The 12,804-nt window shown below is 27.3% G+C and overlaps 2 protein-coding genes across 2 annotated transcripts; both read left to right on the forward strand.

Moving 5' to 3' along the window:
* Nucleotides 1-8,320: 8,320 nt before the first annotated feature.
* LOC120170006 (plasmodesmata-located protein 6-like) lies at nucleotides 8,321-10,093 on the forward strand. Its single transcript, XM_039178074.1, has 3 exons — nucleotides 8,321-9,159; nucleotides 9,862-9,987; nucleotides 10,068-10,093. Exons 1-3 carry the CDS (start codon nucleotides 8,421-8,423, stop codon nucleotides 10,076-10,078), a joined length of 876 nt encoding a protein of 291 aa, XP_039034005.1. The 5' UTR covers nucleotides 8,321-8,420; the 3' UTR covers nucleotides 10,079-10,093.
* Nucleotides 10,094-11,816: 1,723 nt separating this feature from the next.
* LOC120166933 lies at nucleotides 11,817-12,275 on the forward strand. Its single transcript, XM_039176091.1, has one exon. The coding sequence runs from the start codon at nucleotides 11,883-11,885 to the stop codon at nucleotides 12,273-12,275; it is 393 nt and encodes a 130-aa protein (XP_039032022.1). The 5' UTR covers nucleotides 11,817-11,882.
* The last annotated feature ends 529 nt before the right edge of the window (nucleotides 12,276-12,804 follow it).

The following is a 12,804-nucleotide window of genomic DNA, read 5'->3' on the forward strand; positions in this document are numbered from 1 at the left end:
AAGGCATGAGATGGGGGCTTTTGCTTTTAAACCTTATCTCATATGACTATAGCAAAATATCAAACCCTTTGGTCCGAACTTCAAAGTCGAAAACCATTGCCATAGGCGTATGTGTGTGCGATAAATGAACGAGACATATGACGAGTTATTTGAAATTAATTTAATTAAAGTTTAATAAATATTCGGATTGAATGGATTATTTGATATTTGATTTAAAAAATTCATGAGCAGTTCGAAAATATAATATATTAAGATTTTATTTTTTAATAAATTATTAATAATATTAATATTTATGTATTGATTTTTTTAAAAATACAATAAGATTTTCATGTATTTAAGGTTTATGTTCGAGTTTGAGGCTTCAATCGAGTCAAGTTTAAGAATTTTTTTCTCATTTCGAGCCTTTTTGAGCTGCTCACGAACTTCAGTTCAGGATTTCGAGTTCGAGTCTAGCTTGAAAATTTTAAGCTCGCGAGTTTTTGAGTCGAGTCGAGCTCTATTTCAGAATTTTTGAGTCGAAACGAACTTAGCAATACTCGAGCTCGACTCGGCTCGTTTACAACTCTAGTGACACTTCAAACCTAAAGACAAATAAATTGTATAATGCACAAATTAAACTTATATAATAAAGTTCGAGTTTAATTTTTAACCATTTGTAACGTCTCTCTTTACATTCACATAGTTCGATATTATTTTTTAATGAATATATTTTTTAACTTTTACTGTTAATTTCAACTATAATTATTACTTATTTAATGATTAATAAATATGTAAAAGCTAAAAAATATATATTATGGAGTTAGATTTTACCCTTTTATAAATATTTGTGTTATAGACAGAGATAAAAGGCACACTCAAAAAAGAATACTCCAAGAAAGAGAAAAATAAGTCTTAATATATGAATTTATGTTAGATTTATAAACATTTTTATGTAAAAGTAAATGGTTAAGAATTAATATCGTTAAATTTATATAAAAAATAACTTCCGAATTATAATTTGTTTAAAGCTTCTTAAATCATTTTTCAAAAAAAAAATGTTAAAAGTGTTTTGATTTATTTAGGTCACTTAGAATATTTTTAAAGACTACAAAATAACTTATTTTATGATATAATAAAACAAAATTTCAAAACTATGAGAGAAATTTCGAAACTCTTAATGAACTTTGGATACTTCTACTCTAGAGAGTTTCATGGTATCAATACTCTGATAAGAGTTATGATACTTGTGCAAGAGATTTTAAACTCTTATATAAGTTTCGACACTCTAGACATCAGTGGTTAACTTTTTTATTATCTGCTACTTGAGATGTTTTTATATTTTCTGTACATATCGCCATTAAATCACTACAAAAAGTAAGATATTTACTGACCATTTAATTGTGACATTAAAGAATTTTTCATAGAAAATAAGTTATTTGTGATTAAAATTATTTTTGTTACTTTTGAAATTAGTAATTGTGACTTATTTTTATTTGATCACTATTTAGATAATAATTATGACAATTTTAAATTACATAACAAGTAACTCGTTACTAATAGTGTTTTATTGTAATCAAAACAAGTTGTCATTATCAATTAGTCACTAATAAAATGTTTGAATTGACGTCAACTTATTTTTTTGTGGGAAAAATTGTAATAGTAACAACATATTAAGTAGTTACATAATTGTGACGAAAATACTCTGCCACTAATCTTAGTTGATGATTTATGACGGTAATTATTTTTGTCACTATTGAAGTGAATGATTGTGTCCTATTTCTATTTGGTCACTAATAAAATACTCGAATTGAACCAATTTTTTTTTAACAAAAAACAGTGAAATAGTTGTATCATGTTTAAGTGGTCACTATTATTATTTATAATTGTGACAATAACATTTTTCACTAGTAAGCTTACCATTTTATTTTATTTTATTAAATCTAATTTAAGGACACTTGGTATTATTTTAGGTTTAAATCTTAATATTTATATGTTTATATTTTAAAACCAACCTTATTATTTCTTTATATTTTTCTTTCACGTATGTATTTCATATGAGAAATCATAAGAAATTTAATTAAATAATAATAATAATAATAATAATAATAATAATAATGATTAATATTATAATTAATATATTTTCATAAAATAAATAAAATTAATTCCAACAATAATTAACCTAAATATTTTTTTTGTAAGAAACAAATATTTATTTCTTATCATATTGGTTAGGCGTTGTACTCTTCCCATAAAGGTCTAAGGTTCGATCATCTCAAAAGTCATGCATATCAATTGGTTTAGCAGGATGAGGTACTAGATCTCTTAAGCAAATTGGGTTGGGAGGGTCACCTTCGCCTATGTAGTACCCTATCCAAATTAGTCGATTAATAAATCGAATATTGGTGGTTATACAAAAAAATAAACATGTGGAGATGACACATCATCTATCGTTAACAAGTAACTAAATGATGACAATGATTGCAATACAAATTCCTAAAGAAGATTGATACAACTAAAAATGTAATATCTAATATAATTGATTTCATAATAAAGTTTTTAATTAATCCATTTAATTACGTGGTTGTGATAAAATATCTATCACTAATAAGGATATTATTAGCGTCTAAATTTTTCACCACTGTTATTAATATTTTGTGTCAAAAAATATAGTCACAAAAAACATAAATAATTATGACAAAATCTATTAAAGTCATCACTACTATAATAGTGATGGAGCTGTTAATGAAAAATTTTGTCATTGTGATATTTGGTGACTAAAGTTGATTTTTTTAATGATCATTTTTAGTGTCACTAAAAATACATTTTCTTGTAATGAATATACGAATTTAATGCTTCTAATGACTCAAAATTCCTTCAACATTTCTAAACAACTAGAAATAAACTGAAGTGTATAGTAAATACCTTGTAACAGTTGAGGAACATCGAGAAAACTGTCTCCAACATCTTTGAGCTAAAACTTTATCTTGTACTTTTTTTTTCATCTTTTTTTATTGAACACTAGTCTTGTTCTTGTTGTAATTTTATATTTTAGTGTTCTTGAGTATGAAAGCTAATTGTAAAAACATATTTACTATGTGAGAATTTTTTATTATCTTCTATTTTTATTTTATGTTCGAAGAATAATGTATTTAAGGTTTACGAGTGTAAACTTTGAGAGAAATTGTAAATTTATTTTTTATTGTAAAGTTTACTAAAAATTTGTAAATTTTAACTTTATTTTGAAGTTGATCCACTTTAAATAATATTTATGTCAATTTTTTTATTCATTGCAAAAGCTTTCATCGATTTTTCAAAATTTATTCTAAAATGATTTTTCTTATACAATTTATTTCATTTATAACATAAATATCTAACCAGTGTAATGCTTCAAGAAAATAAGATAAATATAATATATTGGGATTGTCTAAGGAAATACAGATTTATATAAAACTAAAAAATAGCACAACCGGAAATCTAAAAAGAACCTTAACAAAACTGGTTTAGCGTGACTGAGAATATTGACTTATACTTAATATATTAATTACAATGGCATAACCAATAAACTTATATGATCAGTAAGTATCGATACTTTTCCACAAGTATAGATACTTACGAATTTAAAAAAATATATATGAAAAATGAGAAGGCTACAAAGTATCAATATTTTTCCACAAATATCGATACTTTCAAATTTTTAAAAAAATAAAAAATGAGAATGCTACAAAGTTTCAATATTTTTCTACAAATATAAATACTTTTGAATTTAAAAAAAAACATATAAAATGAGAATGTTGCAAAGTATCAAACTTTTTTTAAAATAAATATTGATACTATAATCTTATGGTTGATACTTTAACATTTGATGAATGATAAAATATTGATACCTTTTCTATTATGTTCAATACTTTAACATTTGAGAAAGTTGATGGAAATTAAAATATCGATACTTGTTTATTTGAAAAAAATTGTTTAAGTTAAGATCGAAAGTTACTTGTTTGAAAATTTTCATTAAAATATCGTTATAAAAATATCGATATTGTAATAATAATTACAACTTAACCGGTTAAAATAAAATACCTATTACGTTAAACTAGCTACTGTTTTTTTAAAGGTATAATAATAATGTAAGCGGTAAAATATTTACAACTTAACTGGTTAAAATAAAATAGGCGATACTTATTATTTTAAACTAACTACCGGTTTGTTTAAAAGTATAATAATAATGTAAACGATAAAATAAAATAGGCGCTACATATTACGTTAAACTAGCTATCAGTTTGTTTAAAGATATAATAAAAATGCAAATGGTAAAATATTTACAACTTAACCAGTTAAAATAAAATAGGCGCTACCTATTACGTTAAACTAACTACTGTTTTATTTAAAGGTATAATAATAATAATAATAATAATAATAATAATAATAATAATAATAATAATAATAATGTAAACGGTAAAATAAAATAGGTGCTGCCTATTACGTTAAACTAGTTATTGATTTGTTTAAAGATATAATAATAATGTAAACGATAAAATATTTACAACTTAACCGGTTAAAATAAAATAGCTGTTACCTATTACGTTAAACTAATTACCGGTTTGTTTAGAGGTATAATAATAATGAAAACGGTAAAATATTTACAACTTAACCGGTTAAAATAAAATAGGTGCTACCTATTACGTTAAACTACCTACCAGTTTGTTTAAATGTATAATAATAATGTAAACGGTAAAATAAAATAGATGCTACGTATTACGTTAAACTATCTACCAATTTGTTTAAAAGTATAATAATAATAATGTAAACGGTAAAATATTTACAACTTAACCGGTTAAAATAAAATATACGCTACCTATTACGTTAAACTACCTACCGATTTGTTTAAAGGAATAATCATAATGTAAACGGTAAAATATTTACAACTTAACCGTTTGAAATATTTTTTTTAAATTCGAAAGTATCGATACTTGTAGGTTGATGTAAGGGGTGGAGTTCATCAACTTTTTTTCAAAAATATCGATACATCATATATCAATTATCAATATTTTAACATTCATCAACTTTTTCAAATGTTAAAGTCTCGATAACAATCATAAAAAATCTAAAATTCTAAAATATCGATATCGAGTATTAATAATTTTCCTGAATACGTATCGATACATAAACACTAAGTATCAGTATTAATAATTTTCATACATCTACATTAAGTATCGATATGGAGTATAAGAGCTTCGATACATCCACACTAAGTATCTGTATTTTTACAAAGATATTTTAATGGAATTTTGTAAATAAGTAACTTTCCATAATAATATTTCAATTTTTTTCAAATTATATAACAAGTTTCTAAAAAGATAAAATATCAAATATCATAGAAAATAATATCGATATTTGCTAAAGTATCGGCCATCAGATCATAGTAATATCATTATTTATTTTAAAAATAATTTCCATCCATATATACATAATATATTAAATCTTTACCGATTTCATTAAATACAACTTAATATTTCAGATCGCAACCTACTTCTTTATTCACAATAACATTATTGGATGCAATCTAGTATGTTAATACTTATTTATAAAAAAAATAAGTATTTAACCTATTTTGTTGTAGTTGGATTTCGAAGTCAACTTAAACTTTGTTAACATATTAGGCGCAACCTAAATATGTTGATAATATTTATAAAAAAATAAGTAATTAACCTATTTTGTTATCATGTGATTTATAATGCTTCGTCAGCTTAAACTTTGATAACATTTTAGGCACTACCTAATATGTTGATAATATTAATAACAAAATAAATAATTAATCTATTTTGTTATCGTCGGATTTCTAAGGCCCCATCAGTTTAAACTTTTGTAACATTTTAGGCGTTACATAATATGTTGGTAATATTAATAACAAAATAAATAATTAACCTATTTTGTTATCGTAAGATTTATAAGGTCTCATCAGCTTTAAATAAGCGCAATATGTTACTTTAAATAGGCACAACCTGTTATGTTATTATTGTTGATAATGTTTCAAATAATTAACATAAATTATTTAAGTCAATATTTTTTGGCCCATTTTACATACAACGATAACATTTTCGGTTATTACCATTATTATTATCAACACAAATAACATTTCCAGTTAAAACATATAACATTTTCCGTAGTGCTTTTAACTAGCCACCTATTTAACCAGTCACGTCATTTTTTAACCTTCCATATATATTGCTGACACAACATCAAATAAATTCAAATACATTATTTTAAAATACAATCACCTTTTTTTAATAGTAAAATAAAATTACCTTATTCAATGAGAAAACTCAATGATATATATATATATTATAGTTTTAAAAGTATTAGTTAATATTTATCTAATTTGATCGTTAACATAATATTAATCTTAATTAGTTCCTCTTTTTATAGTCGTATATAGCCTTATAAAAAAAACATGAGTGGAGCCAACAGGTACTCCTTTATTTGTGGTGACCGATGAACAATTAGTTTATATTTTGAAAAGTCGGTCAATCAAGTTAGTTGAAATAGAAATATTAGCTAAAAAAAACTCCATTTCATAAAATTTATGTAAACTATATGTTTAATACTTTAAATGAATATTTTTGTTTTATTTTGATATCTAAATATTATTTTTTTAAAATTATATTTAATATTTAGTTTAAGTTTTAATTTAGTAATACGCCATTAAAAATTAATAGAACTACTAACGTGACATTTTTTATTTTTTCAGTTGTAATGTGGTGTTACCTTATAGTGACACTATAACATTACCGTCAAATTTTTAACAACGGTATATCAAAATGAAATCTAAACTAAACGTTAGATATTATTTAAAAAAATTAAAAAAAAATTAGTAATAAAATATAATAAAAGTAATAATTTAAATAATAAACGTGAAGTTTATCCTAACCTTTATTCATGAAAGGGTTTTCTTCTTCTTTCTGAACCACCCACTTCATATATTATTGTAATCCATAGAACCCAATATTCTACTTGTGCTTTAATTTGTACCTTTTCTTTTTCCAGAACAAAATGGCTACCTCTATACATAAAATTGAAGGTGGTCGCATTGTCTAGTCACTAGAAAAAGTAACCTCTTTAGAAGGAAAAAGAAAAAATCAAAATCATACACTGAATTTGTTTATATTACATTAAATTTAAACAAGTAGGAAAAATTAGAATTTAACTTAAAAAAGCGAATAGAACTTGTCCTAAATACAATCTTCTGGAATTACTGAATTAGTGTCTTTTCCTACATAAATTTTCTAGAACTACAAAGAAGAATCCCTTACATTTGAACCTATGACATAATTAACCAATTAATTACCAGCAAATGGAGTTGATTTTGACCGTGAAAGATCAATTAAGTATAATGTGGGAGGCAAAAACTTAGTCTCGGACCATCTTTTGATGTACTATGGGTCAAACGACACCTGGCTTTCATCTTTAAACCTATGCCACTACCCATCTTCTACAATTCCTAGATTTTAATTATAAATAATATACTATCATAATTTTTTTTAATTATTATTAGCACACATAGCCCGCAGAAACTGCTATTTAAATCAAAGATTTTTAAAAAAAATAACATTCTATTTTATCACTAATATTGATGGGTTAAAAAATTAGTTCTTAAATCATTACTAATTAACACTTGTTGGGAGATTAGTTGGTATGGATTATTTTTGAGACCTTGCAAGGCTGTAGCGTTATATATTTGGTGAAAGACCTGAAATTTAAAATTAAAATTTGTTGTTTTACGATTATACATGGTTCTATTTAAATTATTAAATGAATAAATTGAGTTATTTACAGTTTGAAATTAATTATATTTAATGTATTGTATGTTTCAAACCTTGAGACGACTTTCTGATTTCGTTTAATTTTTGTTACTTCTCTTATTTCTTTTAGGAGATATATATTGGTTTGGAGTATTTCCTCGTTAGCTAGTCATAACGGAAAGTGTGGAAGAAATTGATTCCTACTTCCACTGGAATGACCAAATAATAAATTGAACGGAGTTTCTCTCAAGTTCCTGTGGAAGTTTAAAGGTATTTGATCATATTTAACCCAAAATGATTTATAATGATTTTTGAATAATTAAAAACAATTTCGATAATTTTTTTTTAATTTCTAAATACACTTAAAGATAATTATTTTTTACGGATAATATATCAAATGATAATCTTTATTATTTAGATGAAATCTATTTATTATTTTTTTTAAATTCATTTTTTTGGTTAAATAAAATCGATCGAAGCTAGTGTACTCCTTTTCCTTACTTTAATTCCCCTCAAAGCAAAAAAAATAAATTTTGCATATTGTGGTATCCTCTTCTTTAAGTCATAGCTTACTTTGTTCTCCATGTTCTCTTTCAGATCCTTCCTTTTTCTCTCAGTCACCTCCTTTCTATCTGTTTCTTTCCCATGGCTTTAGCTACTAGAAAAGCGTCGTTTTTACCTTTTCTTCTTCTTCTTCTTTTCGTTACAATTAATCCATCAAATTCAGCCACTGATACCTTCGTTTTCGGTGGATGTTCGCGGCTCAAGTTCATTTCAGGCTCTCCTTATGAGTATAACGTCAACTCCATACTCACTTCCCTAGTCAACTCGGCCACATTCACCTCTTACAACAACTTCACCGTGCCAGCATCTGGCTCCGCCTCTCAGGACACCGTTTACGGTCTCTTCCAGTGCCGTGGCGACCTCAGCAACGGAGACTGTGGCCGCTGTGTAGCTAAAGCGGTGAGTCAACTCGGCACTCTTTGCCTTGACTCGACCGGTGGCGGGTTGCAACTCGAAGGGTGTTTCGTTAAGTACGATAATACAACATTTTTGGGCGTGAAGGACAAGACTGTGGTGGTGAGAAGATGTGGGCCGTTGATTTCGACTTCCTCGGACGCGTTGGCTCGACGTGATGCGGTATTGGGTTACTTGGGAGCGAGTGACGGGACTTACAAGCCGTTTCGGATTGTCGGGTCAGGGGACGTACAAGGTGTGGCTCAGTGTGTAGGGGATTTGAGCCCCAGCGAGTGTCAAGATTGCTTGTCGGAGGCAATCGGACGACTCAAAACAGATTGTGCGGCAGCCAAGTGGGGCGACATGTATTTGGCTAAGTGCTACGCTCGGTACTCGGAAGGCGGAGACCACTCGCACGGCGGAAACGGTAAGCGGTGTCGCAACCTCCTCGGTCGGTGGTTCTTCATTTTTTTTTGCTTAATTTAGTGTGAATTTGCATGAAATTGACCAAAAGAAGTGACAAATCTTGATTTTCTTTTTCATGCCATGTGAAATGTTCATAATTGGTTTGGTAAGTCCAAATTATTCAAGAAGTTATGAATTTTGATTAATACGGTAAAATTAAACGGAAAAGAACAATTGATTTTGATGAATTTTATATAATGTATGTTGAAAGATGAATTATATACATATTCTTTGACTACTTGATGTAGAACACATATGTAATGTCAAATTAGGTTATATTTTTTTCTAAAAAAACAATGTAACATGTTAAAAGCACCTTCATAGCAGTATATGCTAGAATACGTAATATGACCCTACACTTGAATCAATGTCCCTTTTGAAATTAACAAAGAAGCCAATGTTCCCCTCCCACCTAAAAGTAGTTTGGTCACAACTATACATAAATTGGCGCAACTATTGAGTTAACAATGAGAATCAATGACGGGTCTACATAGATTTCAGGTAGATAAGTATCTATCCTGAAATTTAAAATTTCTTTTATTGATCGTTTATTTTACTGATTATATTCGTTATGAGTTTTTGTTGTGTCCACAAACAATTGTAAAATTATGTTATTTGTATACCTGTTCACCTTTAAAAGTTTCTATTGATTTTATGAACGTAGACACAAATAATAATGATGATGAGATTGAGAAGACGCTAGCAATTCTGATTGGACTCATTGCCGGAGTTGCCTTGCTCGTAGTATTTGTATCATTCCTATCAAAGCTATGTGAAAAAGATGGAAAAGGTAATCAAAATAAAGTCATTGCATGTTTTTTCTTTTACCCTTTTGCTTTTCTCAAATTTCCAAATGCCCTTACTTTTCAGGTGGTAAATAAAAACACCGTTTTTCAGCAAAACCTTTGCATACGGTAACTTGTTCGTTTTGCTTTGTAATCCTTTACTTTTCTCTTGATGAGCATGTTTCGAGTTTAAATCTTTGTATATATAAAAAGAATTATGCTGTAAAACTCACCCACTAAAGTTAAAAATGTATAACACGGATCAGTCTGAATTAATGAAGATGAATCTTTGAAAATCGAGAAGATAATAAAAAAAAAAGGTTTTTATTATTAATATGTATATGACCATTGTTTTCATATTTTTCCCTTGGAATGCTCGCACCTGCATATAATCTCATCTATTAAATATTTTTACAATCATTTTCAGATATGTATTAACTTATGGCTCGTCATCCCCACCAAACTATTGTTTTAATGTTAAAGTAGCAATGATGCTAATGATGAAGTTGCTAATTTTTGGTGTGTGTTTTAAATAAATTAAATCCGGCAACGCACTCAAAAATAAATAAACACATGAATTCAGACGAAATCCTTAAACTTTTGGCTATGTTTATATATCAATCAAATTATATGAATTTTTATTAAATTGATGTTATATTGTTCATGAGCATATTAATTAAATTAAAAATATTATTTTTTATATAATAATAAATATCACTATAAATGATATTTGTGTTATCTATATTCATATATAATAATATTTAAATAAAATAATTAAAAGATATTATTTAGAAAATTAATTGTCCAAAATCAAACATATTATTAATAAAATTTTGTTAACGTAGGAAAGAAGAAAGAAGCTAAATTAGGGCATAGTAAGTAAGGGTGATTTACGTATTTAGTCATTCATTTATTTTTGTAGTTTCATTTTAATTATTTAATTATATTTAATATTATTTTTTTAATTTTATTTTGATCACTTACCGTTAAAAAATTAATGGTAATATTAATTTTTTATTATAAAATAATGTCATATCATCTTTTAAAAAAAATTAAAAAAAATGACACATCAATAATTCTATTCATTTTTTAATAGAAAATTATCAAAATATAACAAAATTGTAATATTAATTATATTTTTAGAAAATAATTAAAGGATTAAAATAGAAAGATAAAATACATAAATAATCCCTCAATGATAGAGTATTATTTTGTTGAGTCCTTCAACTGTTGAAAGTCACACAATGGTTCCCTGACTATAGGGTTTTTATTGATTCTTTCGGCTATTAAAAGTTATAAAATGATCACGCAACTATTTATATATTTCAAAATCATTATTTTCTATTAAAATATTTGACGACATTTGTGTGTGACGCTAACTTGTTGATTGAGATATAATAAAATATAATCGTAGAATCTCAAATGGCTATACAACTAAAATAATTTTGTGATTAGAGTTTATCATATCACAGTCAATAGATTAATGTTCAACCCATAATAAAGTCATTTTTAACAAAAGGGACGGATTCAAAATATATAAATAGTTGGTGATCATTTTATAATTTTTATAGTTGAGGGACTCAACAAAGTAATACCCTATAATTGATGTATTATATTATAATTTTTAATAATTGAGGGACTCAATAAAGTAACACTCAATAATCGAGATATCATTTCTATACTTTACCCATAAATGAAAAACCCAATCTTATTAAGCAGCCATGTGTTTTGTGACATACTCCACGTGTCCCTCCTTCCTCAATTTACTTACAGTGGGCAGTCGGCCACCTCTTCAGTCTTTTAGATCTTCCTGACCAAGAAACGAACATCCCAAAGCCCCCATTCGTTTCGTCAAATATCATATATAATCTATCAATTTTCTCTCAGAAGAGGAATAACAATGGCCCTGGAATGGGTAGTGCTTGGCTACGCCGCCGGTGCAGAGGCCATCATGGTACTCCTCCTCACACTCCCCGGCCTCGCCGGCCTCCGCAAGGGCTTGACCGCAGTCACACGCAACCTCCTCAAACCCTTCATGACGGTGGTCCCCTTCTGTCTGTTTCTTCTGATGGATATTTACTGGAAATACGAGACCCGGGCCAGCTGCGAAGGCGACTCTTGTACTACTTCCGAGCATCTCCGTCACCAGAAATCCATCATGAAGAGCCAACGCAACGCGTTTCTCATCGCCGCCGCCCTTGTTTTCTATTGGCTTCTTTACTCCGTGACTCACCTTGTTGTGAGTGTGGAACAGTTGAATGAGCGCCTGGAGAGGCTTAAGAATCGCGATTGAGTTAGATACGTGCGAATGGTTGTGTTTGGGGTACTCTTTTGTTGTCTTCTTTTTTTTCTGTTTTGATATTTCCTGTTGATTAGACTTGTATGTTTTGTTGATGAAACAAAATGTTAGTGTTTTGATTAAGACTAATGTAGTCCTATGAATTTGTTTTTGTTCATCATTCAGAGCTATTTTGTGCAGTTATCTACAAAAAGTGATTATTTGTTTACTGTTTTGATGCCTCTGTTTAGAGGTGCAAAGAGAAAAACATCAAAGAATAATCACTTTTTATTTTCTATCTCACCCTCTTAATTATGTTTATAGCCAAGTATATATATGCCTAACTTAAAAATAATTGTTAATTTTTTGTTAAAAGTAAGTGTAGTTAAATTTAATGATATGTGTCAATAATATGTTTTAGATTTATAAATTTTTTTTTTAAAAAATATTTTAAAACAACAAATTATAATTTATTTTTAAAAAATAAAAAATATTGAAAATAAAAAAAATCCCAATACTCTTAAAAAAATTTATTTTAAATTTA

The sequence above is a fragment of the Hibiscus syriacus genome, unplaced genomic scaffold (assembly GCF_006381635.1).
Source record: "Hibiscus syriacus cultivar Baekdansim isolate YM2019G1 unplaced genomic scaffold, ASM638163v2 tig00003041_pilon, whole genome shotgun sequence".
In the NCBI taxonomy this organism is placed as follows: Eukaryota; Viridiplantae; Streptophyta; class Magnoliopsida; order Malvales; family Malvaceae; genus Hibiscus; species Hibiscus syriacus.

Excerpts from the sequence above, each read along its gene's own strand:
- LOC120170006 (XM_039178074.1), top strand. The coding sequence starts at position 8,421 with ATGGCTTTAGCTACTAGAAAAGCGTCGTTTTTACCTTTTCTTCTTCTT. Across the intron at positions 9,160-9,861 it reads CCACTCGCACGGCGGAAACG|ACACAAATAATAATGATGAT; the intron begins GTAAGCGGTGTC and ends TTATGAACGTAG.
- LOC120166933 (XM_039176091.1), top strand. The coding sequence starts at position 11,883 with ATGGCCCTGGAATGGGTAGTGCTTGGCTACGCCGCCGGTGCAGAGGCC.